This window comes from Myxocyprinus asiaticus, chromosome 21, assembly GCF_019703515.2.
Source record: "Myxocyprinus asiaticus isolate MX2 ecotype Aquarium Trade chromosome 21, UBuf_Myxa_2, whole genome shotgun sequence".
NCBI lineage: Eukaryota > Metazoa > Chordata > Actinopteri > Cypriniformes > Catostomidae > Myxocyprinus > Myxocyprinus asiaticus.
This window is the reverse complement of record NC_059364.1, coordinates 23663381-23684106: the sequence shown is the minus strand read 5'-3', so window position 1 is coordinate 23684106 and position 20726 is coordinate 23663381. Positions and strand designations below refer to the sequence as shown.

The 20726-nt window shown below is 38.2% G+C and overlaps 1 protein-coding gene across 6 annotated transcripts in view; it reads right to left on the bottom strand.

Annotated features, from left to right (window-relative positions):
• The window catches only part of LOC127412357 (histone acetyltransferase KAT6B-like), a 53150-nt gene extending 32902 nt beyond the window's left edge, over positions 1-20248 (bottom strand). For 2 of the 6 annotated variants that reach the window (XM_051648638.1, XM_051648644.1), the window contains exons 1-2: positions 20067-20248; positions 15223-16092 (exon numbers count right to left, since the gene is read on the bottom strand). In XM_051648638.1, the coding sequence (XP_051504598.1) occupies positions 15223-15843 (621 nt within the window). In that variant the 5' untranslated portion in view covers positions 15844-16092; positions 20067-20248. Of the gene's footprint in view, positions 1-15222; positions 16093-18265; positions 18629-18714; positions 18930-18995; positions 19126-20066 lie in introns of those variants that run through there. The other 4 variants (XM_051648641.1, XM_051648643.1, XM_051648640.1 and 1 more) reach the window with 4 other exon arrangements.
• Positions 20249-20726: the final 478 nt, after the last annotated feature.

Here is a 20726-nt window from a genome sequence, read left to right as displayed (position 1 = left end):
AGTATAGCTGCTAAAGTAAATGTACATTGTTTTAAAGGAGTTTTAGATATTTATATTGGAAACAAGCCAAAATCAAAACAAATAAAAAACATATTTTGTTGCAGTGTATAATGAGGCGAAGACTACCCTCTCTCACCTTTTTGTTCACTTCAATCCATCTTTAACTCACAAAAAAACGAACTCTCTCTTATTCATAAAGCTGCGAATTGCCAATTTTCTTCACGATAAATGCACAGTGACACATATATTATGATTCAATAAGTCACGAGCCATCACATTATAATATTATAATCTAGTTGCAGCAAGTGCTCGAGGGACGAGCGTCCCCGCGACTGAGTGTGCATCAGCCGGGAGCAGTTTCAATCTCTCCCCCTTAGATCGGTACATTCACACAACTCATAGAAGAGGCGCTGACCGCACAGAGAAATGCCAGTTTCGGAGTTTGTAGTTATTTACAGGATCTGCTTCTGTATTATTTGAACTTTAATAAAGCTATAACGCATTAAATATAACTGCATTTAAGATGTAATGAAGGGGTGTTTCCTTTAAAGACCCTCGACACGCAAGTTTTGCTTCAGTGGAGCGGCAGCTCGGGCTCTGCATATTTCACAACGAGAGTGCTACTGTATTTACTTATTTGGTATTTTTGTATAATAATGTATACTTTGCGATCTACCTGAAGCTGTTTGTAAAGTTTAGAGTGCATCTGGACTGTGAGCCGTGTTTTCTTCCTCTCCACTGTGAGGAGCCATCCATGGTCTTACCTACGTTTATGACATTGCACTGTAAATATAAGGGAAAGTAAAAGGGCTTTAAAATCTGGATTCAAGATGTGTGGAAAAATTTGGGACACAGTTTTCCTCCTGAGTAATGTATGTTCTTAATGAATGATGTTTATTAAAAAAAAATGGCCTTGTTTGATTTCAAATATTCCTAAAGATTCCTTAAATCATTAAGAGCCTAATGAAAGGAAAACAATATATGTTATGGAGTAGGAAAAACTTTTTCACTTGCACAGTCCCAACTCAGTAAAGTGGTGCACTAAGGGGTACAGTCAGCAAATTATAGTCTCATAACTAATCTCATAGAAATAAGGTGTTATTTAAATTTAGTTTGATTTCATATAGCACCTAAAAGTAAAAAATAAATAAATAAAAAAAAAAATACTACAGATGCTTAGATGCTGGGAAATAAGTCAGAGTATTAAAAGACTTCAGATACCAGAGTATTATATAGATAATAGTGCTCGACCGATATTATCGGCCGATATTAGCCTCACCAGTATATCAGTATCGGCGTATATTTTACCGATATGAAAACTTTTTCTCAGAACATATAATGCAGAAAACAATGCTTCAGAATTGGTGTCATAGCGTAGTTTGTCCAGCGAGCGTGCTCCGACTCCATTGTTTACAGTTGACTCTGAACTGATGGTGGCTCTGCAGACAGGGCGGAGTTGAGCTGTGTCTCGGTAAGTTAACTAGTTTGTGAAATACATACTGGAAACTTAATAAACAATGACCCCATCATTTTCCCTTTCAATATAACTAATATAACATTAACCTTGTCCCTGACAACCCTGTCACTCATGTCTGTTTGCTGTTAGCCAGCTATAGTTTGTCAGTGCAGTCAGTAATGTAACAGATCGAAAGATAAACATCAGAGCATCTTTTTGCAGCTCAGCAGACAACGGTGCGGTGGTGGATTGCGTCTGATGAGTGTTGATTTCATGCTATGTTGTTATGTAGTTGGTGAGACACAATGCTGGAAAGTAAATAAAGTCCATCTTTTACTCTCCATGACAATGAGCTTATAGCTAACTAGCTAATCACGTAGCTACTTTCAGTAACTACGTTTCCATCCAAGGATTTTTTGTGAAAAAAGTTTTAGCGCATCAAAATAAAGCTGATGGAAACGCAAAAATTTCACAAGTGTCGACATAATATTTTTCCGTTTAACTCTAGCACATAAACTCTATGTCGATACATCAAATGTCACGAAAAACTGGTTTGAAAACACTTTGTCGCAAAAATTGGCGTTAACGCAAAATGTAGTGTCATATGACTGAATTTACCCCAATCCTTAGCCTGTGTTAATCATGACGACAAGGTATACGATCCTTGAAAGCCAATATATTGTACGTGATTATGGATTGATCTGAACGGCACAAAGATCCGATCACTGCAAACATGACACTTCCAGGAGTGCCAACACAAATATCTCTTATCAATACATGCACATTGACAAGTACACGGAGAACAAATGAACGGCCACTCTTTGCGATTAATTTAATCGCGGTAGACATCCATTTATTTATTGAAGTTGCTTTTACACACCATTCAAAATAATAACGGAATTAGCCCACAATACAAAAAAACATATCATTTCTGTGCATAAAGAGGTTTTAAATAAAAAATAAATACACAATACTAGAAGAAAAGCATCAGTGTGCTTTTTTGGAACACTAACATATAGCCGAATTATATTAAATTATTGTTTAGCTTACTTTTGAAAAAATGCCAGCAAAATTCCCTGTATTAAATTAAATAAATTGCCAAACGAATAAAATTATATTTTTAGACCTATATATGCCTTTTCTTTACACAAACTTAAATTAGCCATACCCTGTTCTGTAGACGAATAAAGTCAGCTGAATTACATTTTCTACACTTCAAGACTATAAACTATCAAAACTATTTGTCCAATGCGGAGTTCACTTTCAGAAACGAGTTTTTGAACCTTTTAAAACTTTTAAATATTTTAAATATAACCCTCTTTACCTCGGATCGGATTTGCTGAGCTTCTTCGAAAATTTAAATTGCATTAAGATGCTAAAATTAATTTTAGATGATAATCAAGTTCAGTTGGTCGTTAAAAGTTGTGGGACAAACATACGGGTATAATGCAGTTGAGGCGGCAATGCTTTAGATTAGATGATTGTTCAAAACAGCCTATTGAATATCAGGAATGTATCATATGTAAACCCAGATATTACACCACATCAATTTTTCTTTAATAGCTGTGCACACAGCATATACACATCGATTGATGGTCCTTATACGAAGACCGAAAATTTCCCCACTACTTGGTGCAGGTTACCAGCTTGAACAGGGCCATGACGATTTGCTTTTGGGTCGGATCCGGTGGCAACCTGCGATAGACCCAACATCAGGACCAATATTACAGTCCTATCAGAAGGGCAACTGCTCCCTTTTGATTGCTTTTATTTGTGAAATTAAAATGACAGTTAGCTGGTTAATTTCAATGAATTGTCTCAATACCCTCCCCATTTTACCAAAACTTAGGAGGCACAAATTAGGGACATCTGGCAGGCGAATTAGCGATAAACACATTTCTGTATGGAAACGGCATAAGGGCAGATTTCTTTTCGATAAACCAAAACTTATGTGACAAAGTGTTTGTTATGCGGCAGAAGACAGCAAATTTCGCAAAAAAATGTTTACGCATTTTCACTTTGTCGATAACAAAATAGTGCGAAAAGTGGATGGAAACTAGGCTTTTGTTGTCAGCTGAGTGGAAGCTAATGAGTAAACATGTATTCACCAAACTGTTTTGTTCAGGATTCACAGTTTGGTACCCCCTTCAACCGAATGGGAATTCCAGTCATTGCATTTATAAAATGTCATATTTGAAAGTCTGGTTTTCCACCATTGAAAGTTTCCCCTGAACTTGTATAGCAGAATACAGTGTAACACCGCTGCTTATCTGTTTATCTCTTGACTTGGTAATATTAATATAGTCAGTATTTGACTGATACTAAACAGTAATACTGATGTTTATTTAGCTATTTATTTTATTTTTATTTATTTTAATGCTCAGCATTTGACTGATACTAAACAGTACTGATGTTTATTTAGCTATTTATTGTTTTTTTATTCATTATTTTCTCAGTGTTCATTTGTTGACAATGTATAATAATAATGTCAAATATTCTTTGATAAAAAATCTTGCCAATGAGCATGCCAATGGACCCCCTACAAAATAAGGGAACACAACTTTAACTCATAGGTGATTAATGAAAGGCTAAAAGTCTAGAAACACCCCTCCTATGTGGAAAACAAAATATAATGTACACAGTTTTTAATTCTATGCATTCATTGCTTATGGCTGGATACTAGCCCTTGATGTTTTGGCCTCAGTCTCTGTTTTTAAATCCTAGAGACACCCCTGGTTGAGCAGTAAAGTTAAACTAACAGCTGCACTATTACTGTTCATCACTGCAAGGTAATCACAGGCTCATTCATTTACTCTCTCATACACACACACGTCTTTGTTTCTCCAACAACTTGTTAGAAACAGGCCAAGCTGTCGTTACTAGTTCTGAAGTGTGGTTCTCGAATTAGTAAGGGAACCATGGGCACATCTTTCTAACTAGCAATGGCAGATCCTGTGGTGTAAGAAAGTAGTTCCAAGTAGTTTTTTTTTTTAGACAGTCCTTAGTTTTTCCCTACTTATTTAATTATTTGTTAAACTGTTATAAAAGCAATAATATAAAAGCAATATCACACTCTCAGTCGTGCTTGTAGAGTCCATTTATTAGCACAGCTGTGATTACCTGCAGCACTCTGCCCTGATAGCTTGACATACAGCACTCTTGCTCATGTGAGATTGCGTTCATTTATTTGTTATAATTTTTATAATCACATTTGAACTTTTTTTAAAATATACAAATTCTACATTCTATCAATTAATATTAAATCATGAAATTGTATATATAATAGTGATATGAGCCTTCACTGTTTGAAATAATATGTACAATTTACAAGTATTTAAATTTGACATACGAGTTTAGATTTTTATAAAAAGCGCTAAAAGGAGTACTGTCCCTTTAAGAGTTCAATGAATATCTCAGTGTTCTGGTTCAGCGAGTATATAATGAGAGAGGAGTCTATCGGTATCTTTACACCATTTGCGCTATGTATAATAAACATTCATATTTATTTTTACTTTTTGATCAACAACTGACTGGGGTGCACCGATTGATCGGCCACTGATCTAAATCGGCCGATCTTCGTCTTAAGTCTTGTGATCAGTGATCGTGCCTAGAACCAGGGCCGATCTTTTTCGCAGCATGCAGGGAATCACACATACACTGCTCCTCTAATTAATTAATGCTTTCTCAGCCCTTGATGCATGACAGTGTGGCCTCTGGAGGGTCAATTGTTGGCTAAGTATTTACGAATTTAAACTTTCAGACATGCTGTTATTCAGATGAAAATGCAGGTTTGTTTTTAAAAATGTGTAAGAATTACACATATATGACTATTAGGTTGCCCATTTTCTAGAGTAATTACAGTAGTAATTCTGACTCGCAGCACTATGCGCACGGAGAGGATAAAGAGACTGCAAAGGGGTATAAAAATGAATTAAACAACAAATAAACATGCATATACAAATCTGAGTATACGTGATGTAACGCGAGTTGTGACAATCAGATGTTATGTTGCGCAATAGAGACTGTTTGAGCAATCATGAGCACTTTCAGCTTCACTCCCTTCAATGTGCTCACTTGCGGTGTCAATCTAACATGTGAGCTCTCCAGGTGCTCTCAATATCTCAGTCACTCATCTCAGCCCTATTCTGTGAGGATCCCAATTTAAATCAGATTAATGTTGGTCACATTACCACTAATCACAGCAATTACATTTTAACCATAATGGCAATGCGTCTTCATGCATTTGCTTAATAATTAGTGATTTGTGTTACAGCAAAATGCTAAAGACAGTAAACAAATCATAGATATTAATGACTTCTCACTGGAGCAATGGATATATTTTTCTTATTTTTGAACATATCTCTGCTGTGTGTGATGCTCTCAGTGGTTCTTACTGCTTACCAGTACGTCACAATGACCTTTTGATATTGACAACAGGACTATTCATAACTGTTTCAAAACAAATAAATGTTAGCAATTCACAATTAATGTAATTTTAATGTAATTTTGGTAACTTTATAAAAAGGTTCCATTTGTTAACATTAGTTAATGCATTAGGTATCATGAACAAACAATGAACAATATTTGTAGTCTTTATTAATTGTAACTTTAATAAAATTACAATTGTTCATTGTTAGTTCATAGTGCATTAACTAATGTTAACTAATACAACTTTTTATTTTAAAAATGTAATAATATATGTTGTAACTAACATTAAGTTCATTAATTCATGTTAACTACAGTAATGTTGTAAAATAATGTTAACAAATGGACATTTTTTGTAAAGTGTTACCGTAATATAACTGTGTGGAGCATAAACATAACTGCACAATATAACTTGCAAAAGTGTGGCAAAGGGCACTTTATAAAAAATCAGTATCGGCCGATCTTAATGTTAAAAATATAAAAAATAAAACTGTATCAGCCTCAAATTTCCTGATCAGTGCACCACTACAACTGACTATTAAAGACCAAAAAGGATATTAAAGGGGTCATAAGTAATACAACTTTTCTTTGATATTTTGAATAAGATGTTATTTTACTATAAAAACATACTGTAAAATTCAGATCTCAAAACTTAATCCCCAATGCAATAAAAGCATATATTCAAACCAAGCTGCGAAAACACCTTGTTTTCTACTTCCGTGACTTCCCTACGTCACTAGGAGGCTCATTAATTCATGACCGCCACTACAGCAACAACATCAGTGCCTACTTGAAAAAACTGGCCCCGCCCACTGGCACTCAGTCTGCAAACAGAGCAGGACAGACAGTCCTAGTGTGGCCTCAATATTCCTAAACATCAAAGGCTTTCCCCTATATGCATTCTGCAGTGGCACAACGAATTATGAGCTCTGCTATAGGGCTGGGACGATTCATCGACATCATCGATTACAGAAATACGTTGATTTGCATAACATGCATCGGCACGTCGCAAAGGAGTAATTAAAATGGCAGCGCCCGGTTTAAGCATGGATTCCACCAAAGAACAAGCTGCAGCTAAAAAAAACTCACCCACGGTCATCTAAAGCGTGGGAGTATTTTAGCCAGAGACCCAACAATATGGTGCTGTGTAAGCTATGCAAATTGCAAATGGCTTATCACAGCAGTACAACTGCCATGAACGAACACTTGAAGCGAAAGCATCCCAGAGCGCTTTGTCAAGATGGCAGCAAGGCAGCACCGTAAGTCCCGTTTACTTTTTGTCCCCACCCAAGCATGACATATTAGTATTACAACAGGTATTTCTGTTAGTAGTAGTCACTTAAAATTTATTTTCTTATTTTATTTTCCTCATTGCCCCCATGTTAAAAGTAATTTCTGCTCCGCTGCTAACGTAACTTTACACCATGCGTCATCTAATTTTGTTATTTGGCCGTTTTATATTTTCTGTTTACTTTAACGGCCATGTATGAGTGAGAAAAACGGCATAAACTGTGTGATTTTTACAGTCTGTAAATCGTTTCAATTATTTCCCTTGCCCCACACTGATGCAAAATTACATTTGCCAGTGATTATCTTAACTGCATATTATTCCAGTGATTAAATAAAACTTAAAATAGTTATGACATTGATTTAAGTCAAGCACTTAAGTAAAATACTGATTCTCCAGTTCAGGGAAAGGGTTGTGTGTTACTGAGATTTAATTCAGATTGCAATAGTTTTAGTTATTCCTGTTAGAAAAAAGTTAACTGTTGCTCGAATTGCACAAATTTTACTGTAAAATGAGGGGGAGGGATAGAGAGAAGGAGAGGTGGAATGTGGTGGGAGGGGAGGGAAAGGAGGAGGGGGAGAGAGATTGTGTGCATGTGCTAAGTTGGGTTTGTGTATTACTGAGAGTTGATTAAGAATACACAAGTTTTAGTTATTCCTGTTAGAAAAACATTTAACCTTAAACGAGAGCTCCAGTGACAGGATCAGTGCGAGCAGTCAACCAGGCTTCCCGCAAAACATGAGCTCCAGAGCAGTGACAGGATGTGTGCGCACGTCAACCCAGCGCTCCTTAAAATGTGAACTCTCGTGACAAACGCAGAGTGGCTCACATGCGCGATTAATTTGGGCTTCCAACGATATCGTTGCGCATGCAACCATTTGAAATTTACATGAGAATTTGCTATTTAAAAGTACCATGGAGCAGTTCAACCATCATGTGAAACGTCTTGACAATGCAGACACTCTGATCAACACTAATGAGGGAAAGAGAAATCACTTGCTGCCCAGCACTAGCATCAGTTATAAGACATCTACACATCAGCACCCTTACTAACATTTATCCCAGTTACCTGTAACAGAATTTTTCATTACAACTGTGGAAGTTGTAGCCAAGAAAACCGCAGATAGCACGGATAGTTGGAAACAAGTCATGGGTTTGTAAGTACTTTGAATTGGATTAAATTGAAAAATAAGCTGTAATCAAATGATTGATCACTTGTGTGTAACGTTATTTTTTATATTATCTGTATAATTATTTTCAACATCTGAAGTATCTTATTTTGTTGTGGATGTCCCAATGTGGATACTAAATTTGCACTTTTCAGAGAGCTCAATAAAATATTAAAATTATATTTTGGTTGCATTTGAAGGCAAAAAAAAAAATATATTATAATAATAATTGTGTAAAGTAGGCACATAATATCGGAAAATCGATCACAGGGCCCCGAGTCAAATCAAAATCGTATCGCGGCAGAAGTATCGGAAATATCAGATCACTGGCCAAGAGAATCAATATAAGATCATATCGTCATGAAATGTCCGATTTACACCCTTATTGCAAACCTGTTAAATAGTGTAGAAAAAAACAACAAAGATTTTAATGTTTGATAGGTCACACGGACAGAAAACAAAGTTACAAATTTTGAAATGTGACGTTTTGCCTTTGTGGTTCGTCATTTATTTTGGTTTGCGATATTTCGAAATTCGATATATTGTCCCATCCCTAGTGAGAATAGATGAAAAATATGTTTAAAGGCTACGTGAGCCATTACCTGTAAAAGAGTAATTATCATTAAGAATCATTTGAAGCAAAGTAAACATGAGCTTTAACCCACATTAAACTTGACTGCTGCTCATCTTCACAAGATTTGAATCCTGAGATCTTAAGCTTGGATAGCCAATCCACGTAGGGGCACATCACTTTTGAATGGCAGTGTGCATGTGGTTATGTTTTCCCCTCATCTCATAACCAGACACTGACAGTAACACGTAATAGTGTTTCTCCCTGCTTGGTTTGTGTGATCCAATCCAGTGACAAGAACTTCAGCATCATCACCATGTGTTTTGAGAGAAACTAGAGAGAAGTACGATTTTATTTAAGCCCGGCAAGTCTCGTGCATCAGTGTGAAAGAGGAATGTAGGGCAGTTCTAACGCTGACCCGTGACTTGTCCCATTACATTTTCAAACAGCTCTATTAGCTCATCCAGGCTTCTAAAGCACAGGAACTTAACGAGGATGGCGGGGCTATTACATTACCATTACTTCAATCAGGTCAAACTGCCTGAGGAACAGCAACATGGCACACACTCAGGTATCAGAGAGTCAGGTTAACTAAGTGACTATTACTGTAGCCCTAATTAAACCACCACCACTTTAGGTTAGGTTGGACTCTTTCTTCACTATACATATAGACGGTGGCAGTGGCTTAGTGTTTAGGGACTTGGGTTGTTACACAATGCAAACAGGTTCAATGGAAACAAAAATGGATCTAGAAACTCTAGCGTTACAAAGATCTCAATCTTGCTTTCTAAATACTGTGACTTTGAAAAAAACCACAAAGCACAGCTCTGCTTAGTCTCCCCAAGTACTCTTAAATGCCACATAATAAAAATGAAAAACACATGCTGAACAAGCATGCATTCTCTCATGCACTCATGAATGCACAATAGCCGTAAAGATTTTCACTGAAAAAAATAACTTAATTTTGTGTTGTTTCTCACCAAAAGCTAGAGTTGCATGAACTACTTTTATGGTACTTTTAGGTCCTTTTCAAGCTTTAAAGTGAATACACTGTCAACTGCCATTGTACTGAAAAGACAGGCTGACAGAATTCATGACAGAATTTTCATTTTGGGTGAACTACTCCTTTAATATGCCTTTCTAAATCCATTAACAAGTATGAGTTTCTTCAAATAAGCTGCAAGCTATTTGAGATTTATACAAAGAGTAATGCTGATTGAACAGTTTAAATACACCAGTTACATGGAAAGAAAGTACTACTGCCAGCAGCCATATCACCCTGTAGCTCAAGACCGGTTTCCCACTGTAGCAAATCAGGGTTGAGCCTGGTCAGTACCTGGATGGGAGACCTCCTGGGGAAAACTGTGGTTGCTTCAGGAAGAGGTATTAGGGAGGCCAGCAGGGTGTGCTCACCCTGCAGGCTGTGTGGGTCGTAATACCCCAGTATAGTGACGGGGACACTGCACTGTAAAAAGGCACTGTCTTTTGGATGAGACATTTAACCGAGGTCCTGACTCTGTGGAAATTAAAAATCCCAGGACACTTCTCGAAAAGGGTAGGGGTGTAACCTTGGTGTCCTGGCCAAATTCCCCTCAATGGCCCTAATCAATCATAGCCTTCTAATGATCCCCACCCATGAATTGGCTGTATCACTCTACTCTCTCCTCTCAACCAATAGCTGGTGTGTGGTGAGCGTACTTGTGCACAATGGCTGCCGTCGCATCATTCAAGTGTATGCTGCACACTGATGGTGGTTGAGGAGAGTTCCCTGTTCAATGTGTAAAGTGCTTTGAGTGTAATTTCAGAAAAGCGCTATATAAATGTTACATTAATTCATTCATACTGCCTCGAAAGGAGCATTTAGCAGAAATTAGAGGATGAAGATGATATCAAAGCACTCACACTGATCTGGACAAACATAGTGGCTCAAAATTCAAAAGACCTGCAATAAAAGTTCACCTATGTAGGTTAGCGAGTCATTTTTCAAAATGCAAAAAGATTTCAGATAAATTTAAGACACAAATTGCACTATTTAAATCATATTAAGTTTACAGAAAGTTGCAGAAAGTTTTATGGCAAGATTTATTTGGGAGACCAAAGCAAAACGCATAGCTAATACTACCTATAATTCTGTAATGAAATTTCTAGAAAGTGAGCAAATTGCATCAGCCACAGCTGGTAAACAGCAGGCTAGCACTGTTTCAACACCATTACAGAGGAACAGATGTAATCAGCATCAGCTTTAACAGACCTTCATCATATTAGCTTACTATCTTTTAGGCAAAAAATAAATAAAAGAGACCAACCATGAGATCCAATACACCTTCAACGCAAAATCTAATCCTGCCAGCTAATGGGACAAAAGAAAGGCAGATTTGGCCCTCTCTTTTCTCATAATTTAACCCCTCACAGAATATGATAAAGAGGCCTGGAGCAGCTGCAGACTGACCAGTCCCCAAGCACACAATTAACAACAAAAGAGCCCTTTTAACGCATTGAGCTAATCAGCTGCCGGCCCACCACTGCAGTCCCCCTGAACCATCTGCAAGATGGCAGACCGTCTCCCTGATTGTGAAAAAAAGACTGGCACCATGCTATCATGTCCTAGGGTCAATGAAGCACATTGCTTAGCAACAGTCAAGCCCCTGTGCCTGGAAACCAAAAGCTTTTGCTTTCAAAGAGCAACTCAAAGAGTTTACAAGGGAATGTGCTCCAAGGTTTGATTACCAAATGGCTTCCAATTGTTAACCGACCACTACAGAAAAAGAGTATTAACACCCACCTAGTATGGACTCTGGAGCTTAAGTGACCAGCAAGAGAAAGACACTGAAACGTTTTCATTCTCTTTTCTCTACAGACTACATTGAGATTAAAGATACTAGAAACAAATGGTCAGACGCGCATACTAAAGCCAAGTGCGCATTACAGAACTGATCGTGGACTGGCTATATCAACCACACGACCATTGTCCCCGGCTGAAACTATGATCCCAAAATTCATTCACAAAATCAAGCACATAGCAACAAACAACATGCGTGATGTTTTTATTTTCTATTTCTTTTATGTCTTATGCTTCCCAGAAGCATTTCTCTTCCCTAGCACTGTCTATTTCTTTGGCTGTTGCTCATTTCCGATCTCTCGCTCCTCCGAACAGTGCGAACAGTGAGATGATTGATTTCTTAAGCAGCAAACACGCTATTTGTGTCACTTTACTATCACCTGTGGTGTGGAAAGAAGCTGACATCAGCACGCTCACAGAAACAGATATCTCATATAGCCATCATTAACCAGCAACCTATAGTTGTGGTTAAAGTTATAGGCTAGTGATCACTTAATTCTAAATTAATAATTTAATATTTTTTAATACAGAGTGTGTGTATTGATAAAAGAATTTGAGGACAATATGTATCGTGATGCATCGAGAATCGTTTTGTAATAATCATTACCCTTTGAATTATAATCGAATCGTAACAGTGCCTGCCCACTGTTTAGCCGTACTGGTTCCAGATAGGGCTGGGCGATAAAACGATATTGATATTTATCGAAAAACTAAATCCTTAATATCGATGATAAACTATCAAGTAATTTTCAAAATTTAGCCTATGTTCTACATCTAGACGATCGGATGAGGTGCGTGTCGCTAAAAACACGAGCAGTTTGGCAAAGTTATACACACAACTAGCTAACTAAATCACAGTCATGAAATCAGCTGGTTAGGAAGTATAAGCCGGTTAGCCCAGCTGTCATGGAAACCAGTAATGAGGGTTGGTAACTGCTAGCTAGCCAGCTATAATAATATCCTTGTGTACCAAACAAGACCGCAACTCCGACATTAACACAATTGCTGTTTAAGTACAATACTTAAATAATTTTTCCTTGTCACAGGCAAGAAAGTGTTTCTTCTTCTTGTGATTTTTATGGGAGGTTGGCAATCCAGTTTATGGTCCATTACCACCACCTACTGAACTGAAGTGTGGAGCGTCACAAGAAAGACTCAGTAGAGTCAAACACCAGCAAAGACGATGAAATCGGTGAAATTTCATTGAAAAGACATCACAGAGCTTATGTAGGATTAAATCCTAAACTGAGAATACTTCTTAAATTTCAAATTAAAAGGTTGCTTACCCGGAGGAGTTTACTTGTAAACAAACAACTAGTTACATTCATTCTTGAGGCCTAACAAACATGTGGAATGCATTTCCTTCCCCATTTATGGTATAAAGTGTATATATTGTGATCAATCTTGAACGAAATTAGAAAAAAAATTATATTGTGATAATATTTTTGGCCATATCGCCCAGCCCTAGTTCCAGGTGTATTTTTTCCATAGGAATTTCATAAAGTACTAAGCCATGAACCAAACCGACCTGCTCCAAGGGCAATCACTGGGCTGGTTTGAGTATTTCTGTAACTGCTGATCTCCTGGGATTTTCACGCACAACAGTCTCTAGAATTTACTAAGAATGGTGCCAAAAACAAAAAAACATCTAGTGAGCGGCACTTCTGTGGATGGAAATGCCTCATTGATGAGAGAGGTCAACAGAGATTTGCTAGACTGGTTCGAACTGACAAAGTCTACGGTAACTCAGATAACCGCTCTGTACACTTTTGGTGAGAAGAATAGCACCTCAGAATGTTATTCTGAGATGCAGGTTGGTGCTGTTTTGGCAGCACGAGGGGGACCTCCACAATATTAGGCAGGTGGTTTTAATGTTGTGGCTGATCGGTGTATATAGGCCAGTAAGTAGTTTAGGGAGACTGACTCAGTTGCGTTATGGAAGTGGGTTGTTGCTGATGGGCTCTTTTGCCGTAGTTTGTTTTTGACGTGATTCTATGATTTGTGGATTTTCTCCCTCAGGATCATTAATAATGTTGTTCTTCACCAGGAGTTACACTACTAAAACACTTTTTTTTTTTATTACGTTAAAATTAACATGGAATGGTGGCTTCAGCAAAAGCATACCATCAACTAACAACCTCAGAGCTCACGCTAGGTTGGACTTGGCTACAAGTTATGATAAATGACTAATTTCCCTATGGAAAAAATGTAGGAACATATTGCGCTCTACCGTTGATTGATTAAATCAAGTTCCACCGTACATTTTCCCCCCTCATTGAATATACTGTTTGACTCGGATATGTGTCACATTACGAAGTAAAACGGGTTGTAAACTCAGTTTGAAGCTGATTAATAAACATGGAAATCCAAACTGTAAAAATTATTTTAGCCAGGTCTGGATGACAAGCACTGTAACTTCAGTGCAAAAGATCCCTCAAAGGATCCCCTCTCTTGATTCTACAACAAAGCTATTCCAACATCTGTAGAGTATCATACTCTCATTAAGAGAACTATTGTGGAGAAAACCAATGATGATTTAGGAACAAAAACATGGTCTACTCATTCTTCACAGAACATTTAAATCACACAATGTTACAAACAAACCCAAGTTCACTTATGTGGATGAAAAAGCGGTTTGAGGGATTGGTGAAGAAACCCTTTACCTAAACAATGAGTTAGGCTATGGTTTCAAAGATATTGCAACAATTTAGGACAACAAACCCACTTCTGTATAGTTAATCTCTGAAGAGCTACAAACACTTGCCTTTGACTGCCAACTTCCTAGTTGTTACAAATGGACCACAAACGTATATTAGCATTCATACATACACAATCTTTCAATGATATAGGAGGTGCTATTTTAAGGAAAGTTCTTGTTTGGGACACTGAGGTCCATTTTCTTGTTCTGTGCACTAGCCTTTGATAGGCTGCTAATGTAAACAACAGTTTATCGCAAGCTATGTCTGGGTCAAAATACCACAAATCTGCTTGGAACTGAATAGAGAGGTGCCCAAACATTCCTAAGGAAGTTCCCATTGTTGTTCAGGGGTAAAACCTTTGAAGAGGACTTTACAGAATGATGTGAGCCTTGGCATTCGCAGAAACAAAGAGTCTAATGGGCTGTTCACACCAAACATGTTACTGCATCTATCAATGCAGTTTTTCCACTTGTTTCCTATGTAAACATGCGCTAGGCACTTGTCTTTGATCATTGCAGCATGTCTCACTGTTTTTTCAGTGTCACGAGCAGGAATGTCGCGTTTTTTAGACACCGTGTCAATTAGAATTTAACTGTTAAAAATGTGTCGAGACACCTCTGCTCAATTCGTGGTGCTGTGTCCAGCTTTTTTAGCGCAAGAACATATTCTGTGTGAAAAGCAGGTATTTACATTTTTACCACCTCTGACAATTCAACACAATGAATGAGCATTTTTCTGAGACATAGACATACAAGATCAAAAGCTCTTGCCATACCTGGTCTTTCTCGTGAGGGAGTAGTGTTACAGGTGGGAGTTCCACACCAAAGGCCCCCAGGCTCCTGAAGCAAGCTTTACCTCCCAGTCCACCACTGTTCATCCTGTAGAGCGGACCATCCTTTAGCAGCCGACCATTGTTTACCGCCCGTTTAGCAGCTAGCCTTAGCCTCTGCTGGAACCTGGGGTTCGCCACAACATTCACCAAGTTGCTCTGGCTTCTGAGGAATCTCTCGATGTTCCTTAGAGAGGAGCCAGCAGGGACAGCCAGACCCTCGATAGCCCTCCTAAGGACTTTATTCCAATCCACATGTCTCAGATCTCCTGCAGGTAACACGGATCCAACCAAGACGGCGGCAGGGCCTACAGGCTTGAGAGGCACAATCCTCCCCGGGTTATCCGGGTCTTTGTATGAAGCGCACCCTTTGCTGGTAACCTTAAGGATGGATCCATCCTTCACAGCTAGCTCCAGCTGCTGGAGCACGACACCCTTGTCTAGTCCATGTGAGGTTGAGACAGCATGGCATATCCGCTCCTCTGAAGGTCGCTGCTTCTGCCTTTTGATCTTCTGAATAGCCTCAAGAATCCACTCTGTGTACAGGGGATTGGCCAGTTTCACCATGGTGAAATAAGTTGTTTCATCAAGGTGTGATCCATGAATACATTCCTTTCTTTTATGAGCGAACCATATGCATCCACAAACAAAAGCCAGCCATTAATACATTAGGCTGAACAGGATATGGTACTGATGTAACTCCTCAAAGACCAGACTGGCTATTCATTTCTTTTCCTCTTTGTCTGGGATAAAAAATTCCTTGTGGTTGTAAATCCAAATTCAGAACACTTGCTGAAAAATCCTTTCGAGTTGCACCTGTGGGTGTAAAGACAAGAAAAACAGAAAATCCATGTTACTTTGCAACAAAACACCGTGTCCTGAGCAACTCCAGAAGCAGTTATATGGGCATGGCAACTTGATCTGGGAGGTTAGGCTAACCAGTGCCACCACTCATTTACATTAGAGATGCTTCTCCAACCACAAAGTGCAGTGCAAGCAGGTTAAAAAACAAGTCCTGATTCCTACACGTCAAACTGAAAAATAATTACAGTTTCAAAGCATGACCTAACATCTTGGGAGCGACTAATCTCAACTCAGGTTTTTGTTTGATAGCCTAAATTAGGCAAAGACATTTTTGACACAAAAATACAGCTAAAACTAAGCCAAATTAAGTTGCTTCCCCTAGGACAGATATTATAGCTATTTCTCCAGCTCTGTGAAGTAGTACACATGTAATCTGAATTCAGGTGTTGGGTGCACACATCCCATATAAGGAAAACAAACCAGACAGACAAGTAAAACCGTAAGATTAAAGATGAACATGTTAATTCACATTTTGAAATAATAGTGTGGATCACTTCATGACATTATGGCTGTCTATATATCTCAAAACCTAGCTATCTTCACAGCAATAATGCTGCATTGGTCTCTGATGCTCAAAAATGCTGTCTAGGTAGGCAGCTCACAATGTTTTGGGACACTCTCTTACTCTAAAACACAATAAAACTACATGGTTTGGAGTTTTGCAAGGCTTTATATTTAGCTAAAAGTTAAAGCAACTCTGTACTTCATTAATATAACATATAAAACACACGGTGTAATAATATAACACATTTTATTAGGCTTGAGACCAGGGACTAAAAATGGTTCAAAACAAACAACATTTTTAGCAGAACATAACCAAAAACTGAAAGTGATTTTCAATTGTTCTGCAGTGAAAACATAAATTTTTTAATGCTGGTAACCGGTTAATTTTGCTCTGATAATTTTTTTATGAAACCAAAGGCCAAAGGGTTTATCACAGTAAATTTTTGGAACTGCACTTCATGTTGCTGAAAAACTGAAACGTGCTTTTATTCGGAAGGAAACTGCGGCGTCACACATTTCTTTGCCTAATTGACCACTGTGGATGTATCATTCCGTGAAAGACCTTTATAACAACTATGTATAAATACTGCATACAGTACACATGCACGGTTAATCCAGATACAAGGAAAACATTGACCCACTTTATATTAGGTGGCCTTAACTACTATGTACTTAACCATTTGATACAATGTACTTATTATTTACATACATGTTGTTGCATTGCAATTACATTTAAAATACCTGAATTTTATTACATTTGTAGTTACACTGTTAACTTTACCCCAAAACCTAATTTTAACCCCTTACCCTAACCCTACCCTTACTCCTAAACCTACACGTACCTCAACATCAGCAGCAGAAAATTTGGATATTTTGCAGAACAACATGTAGTTACGCAGTAAATACATAGTCTTGTATGTTAGTACATAGTAGTTAAGGCCACCTAATATAAAGTGTGACCGAAAACATTATTCAAAAGTACATTTCTCAGTTGTTTCCAAGTTTTCACTGAATTATTGTTAGATATGATGCATTAATACTGATTTTATACTGCCGGGTTTTGACCCAGAAGCAGATCTGTAAATAAAACTATACTTAACTGTTCATTAACTGTATGCTTATGATTTCTATGCCGATAAATCCACCACAAAGGGGAAAAAACCAAAACTATTGCTTATTTTGTTGAGGCAAGTGGCTTATTTTGGGCAGACCATATTGCTTGTTTCTCTTGTGAGATTTGGCAACACTGCAATTTCACCCACCCATTAGTGCAGAGTACTGTCATTTTAAAAGAATGTAATTAACCGTTCTTTTATTTTGTTCTAACCGGTAACCTTTTCTAAAGGAGGCTGCGGAACTTCTGAACCGGAACGGTAAAAAATAAAAATACAAAAAAAGTTTTTGCTTAGAACGAAGCGAAATGAAAAACATTTCGTTTTTAGTCCCTGCTTGTGACTGTTAAACCCAACCAGCAGAAGCAGAGGAAGAACAGTGCTGCGAGCAGCCAGCAGGTGACATGCATTGAACAATTTCTCAAGAATTTCTCACCAACAGCAACTCAACCACAATTTATCTGCCATCATATTGTTCCTTAAATGGTTATATAAAAAGCTTCACACACCTACAGAGGGGAAACACTTGACCCATTCCTCGGAGACATTAGATCTGGCCTAAAAAGATCCAATAAAAGCTACATTAAATAACTGAACAACGCAACTCTGTTAACCAGCAAAAGAGCCACCACATAAATCAAGATTAACTGGTGAGCCATAGGAGTAAATGGAGTGTGTTATTCGATTATATAAACACTACACAACTGATGGCAACCAAACTGTCAATCAACTCACATTCACTAATCTTAGCTTTTCAGCGCTCAAGGACAACCATGAACATCATTACGCATAAACACACAAAATTCAGCTTTGTTTAGGACATGACACTTATTTAATCCAGCTTGAAATCTTGTCTGCACTCTTCCAGCTTTGGTCGTAAACTAAGACCTGGCCATGACATTTCACATTAAGAGAGTAGCAACACATCACACAAATCTCCAGTACTCAAATAAAACACCTCATTAAACGTCTACTGACATTCGTACTTCAGCTCGAGTCCTCTCAAACGCGAGATACTGAATTAAAGTGAAGCGAATCTCAGAAGGATTCGCCTTCGTATCTCCAGCATCGGGTTTCCAAACAGCCCCGGAGCTCAAGTCTAGCACGCTAAGCTAAAGCTGGCTAAATTAGGTTATGCTTTATGACTACTTCCGACAGATGACTATCAATAATTTATTATGACAAAGTCAACGCGTCAATTAACCTACGGTCACGACCGAGCTGTAACAAATCGCAAACCTTGTTTTCTGTACGCTTTAATGCGGTGGAGGGGTCAGGTGACTTCGCCGCTTTGCCCCGGTCGCGTTACTAAACAGACGCCATTTTGTTACAATGTTGTAGTTTACATGAATCCGACATGACACTGATTACAACCCAATGGAGTCTCATTAAACCTTACCTTCACAAAGACAGTCCCGCCCAAGAAAGGGCAAATACTTATCCCTGATTTGATAAAGCAAGTGTCAATCACAATGAACCAGTTCGGCCTCTCGAGGAGTCAATAATGATTTGACCCGCCTCTTAAAGCAACGACGTCTCTTTAATACGTTCCGTGTATCGATTGCGATACCTGCAATTCTACACGTAACAAAAGCCCAGGGACCAGGGAAAGCGAGGACATTTTTATCAACATGTAATCTAATGAGTTTAAAACGACTCGATGGCTCTTTAATGTAAAATCAACCACAACTCATCTACTCCTTTAAGAAGGCTCCCCCTTATGAGCATCGCACTGCACTGCAATATGAGCAGATCGACCTAGTCGCACTTTTTGGAGAATAATGTAATGGTGAATAATTAGTCGAGTTATCACTGGCATTCCCCGTGCAACGTGCACTGTAATCTAATATAACAATTACTTTGCGGTTTACAGAAGACATGGAGCGCGCGCACATCCTAGGGATGGTTGTCTATGCAGGCAAATTTAGAAATCCAGTCTATGTCTGAGGATACTAAACGGATGACGGCATAACATTTTCTCCCGTTGTTTAAAACACTAAAAAGGATGCAATGACGACTGCTGTCCGTTTACGCACGCATGTTTTACGCACGCATATTTCTAGATCAAGCAACTGAGAAGAGATAGCATCTGGAAAATTCCATTTATGCGGGTCAAGCAGTAGCTCGCGATACTTGCACGGTTCGTGGAACCCAATAACCTTAATAGCCTAAATTAATTTCTCTAGTAGCATCAAGTTACATCACTCGCGACAACTTAAACTTGAACGATTGAAACATGTCACCGATAACAACCCACTCAAGACACTGCCGAGATAAATGCCCGACAACGCTGGCAAAGCGAACATTTACCTTTAAGTTCCTCGCGCGATCTCTCCACACTCCTCGCGTAAGCGATATAAACACGTTTATTTGAGAAGCCGATGATGTATGCGTAAAGTAGTCTGATAAATCCAATGGGGTCCTGTTTGATTCGGAAGATGAACGCACGCGTAGGCAGAAGGAACCTTGATAACAACTAATTGAAAGGTTAATCTACATAGGAGTCTGTGACAAAGTAGTACCCTCCCCTTTCGGCACTCCATCAGCCACAGAGGAGGACTAACTCGCTGTAACCGCTATGTGACATCACATCGCTCATTGGAAAACAATGTACATTGTTTCAGACTACATGGCATGGGTGGGAAAAAGAAAAGATATGATGTGCCCTGGGAGACTTTTAATATCACTTATCAAGCATTTATTTAAAAGGAATATAAACATAAATTATAATAATATATCACCCTGCCTAAACTGCATGGGACGAGTGAGAAAAAAAACTACCTCTTTAAAGAATATTCCGTTAAACTCAGTCGACAGTATTTGTGGCATAATGTTGATAACCACAGAAATAATTTCGACTTGTCCCTCTTTTTCTTAAAAATAAATAAATAAATTAAAGGGTTCCAGTGAGGCAATTACAATGGAAGTGAATGGGACCAAAATTTACAAGGTTTAAAGGCGGAAATGTGA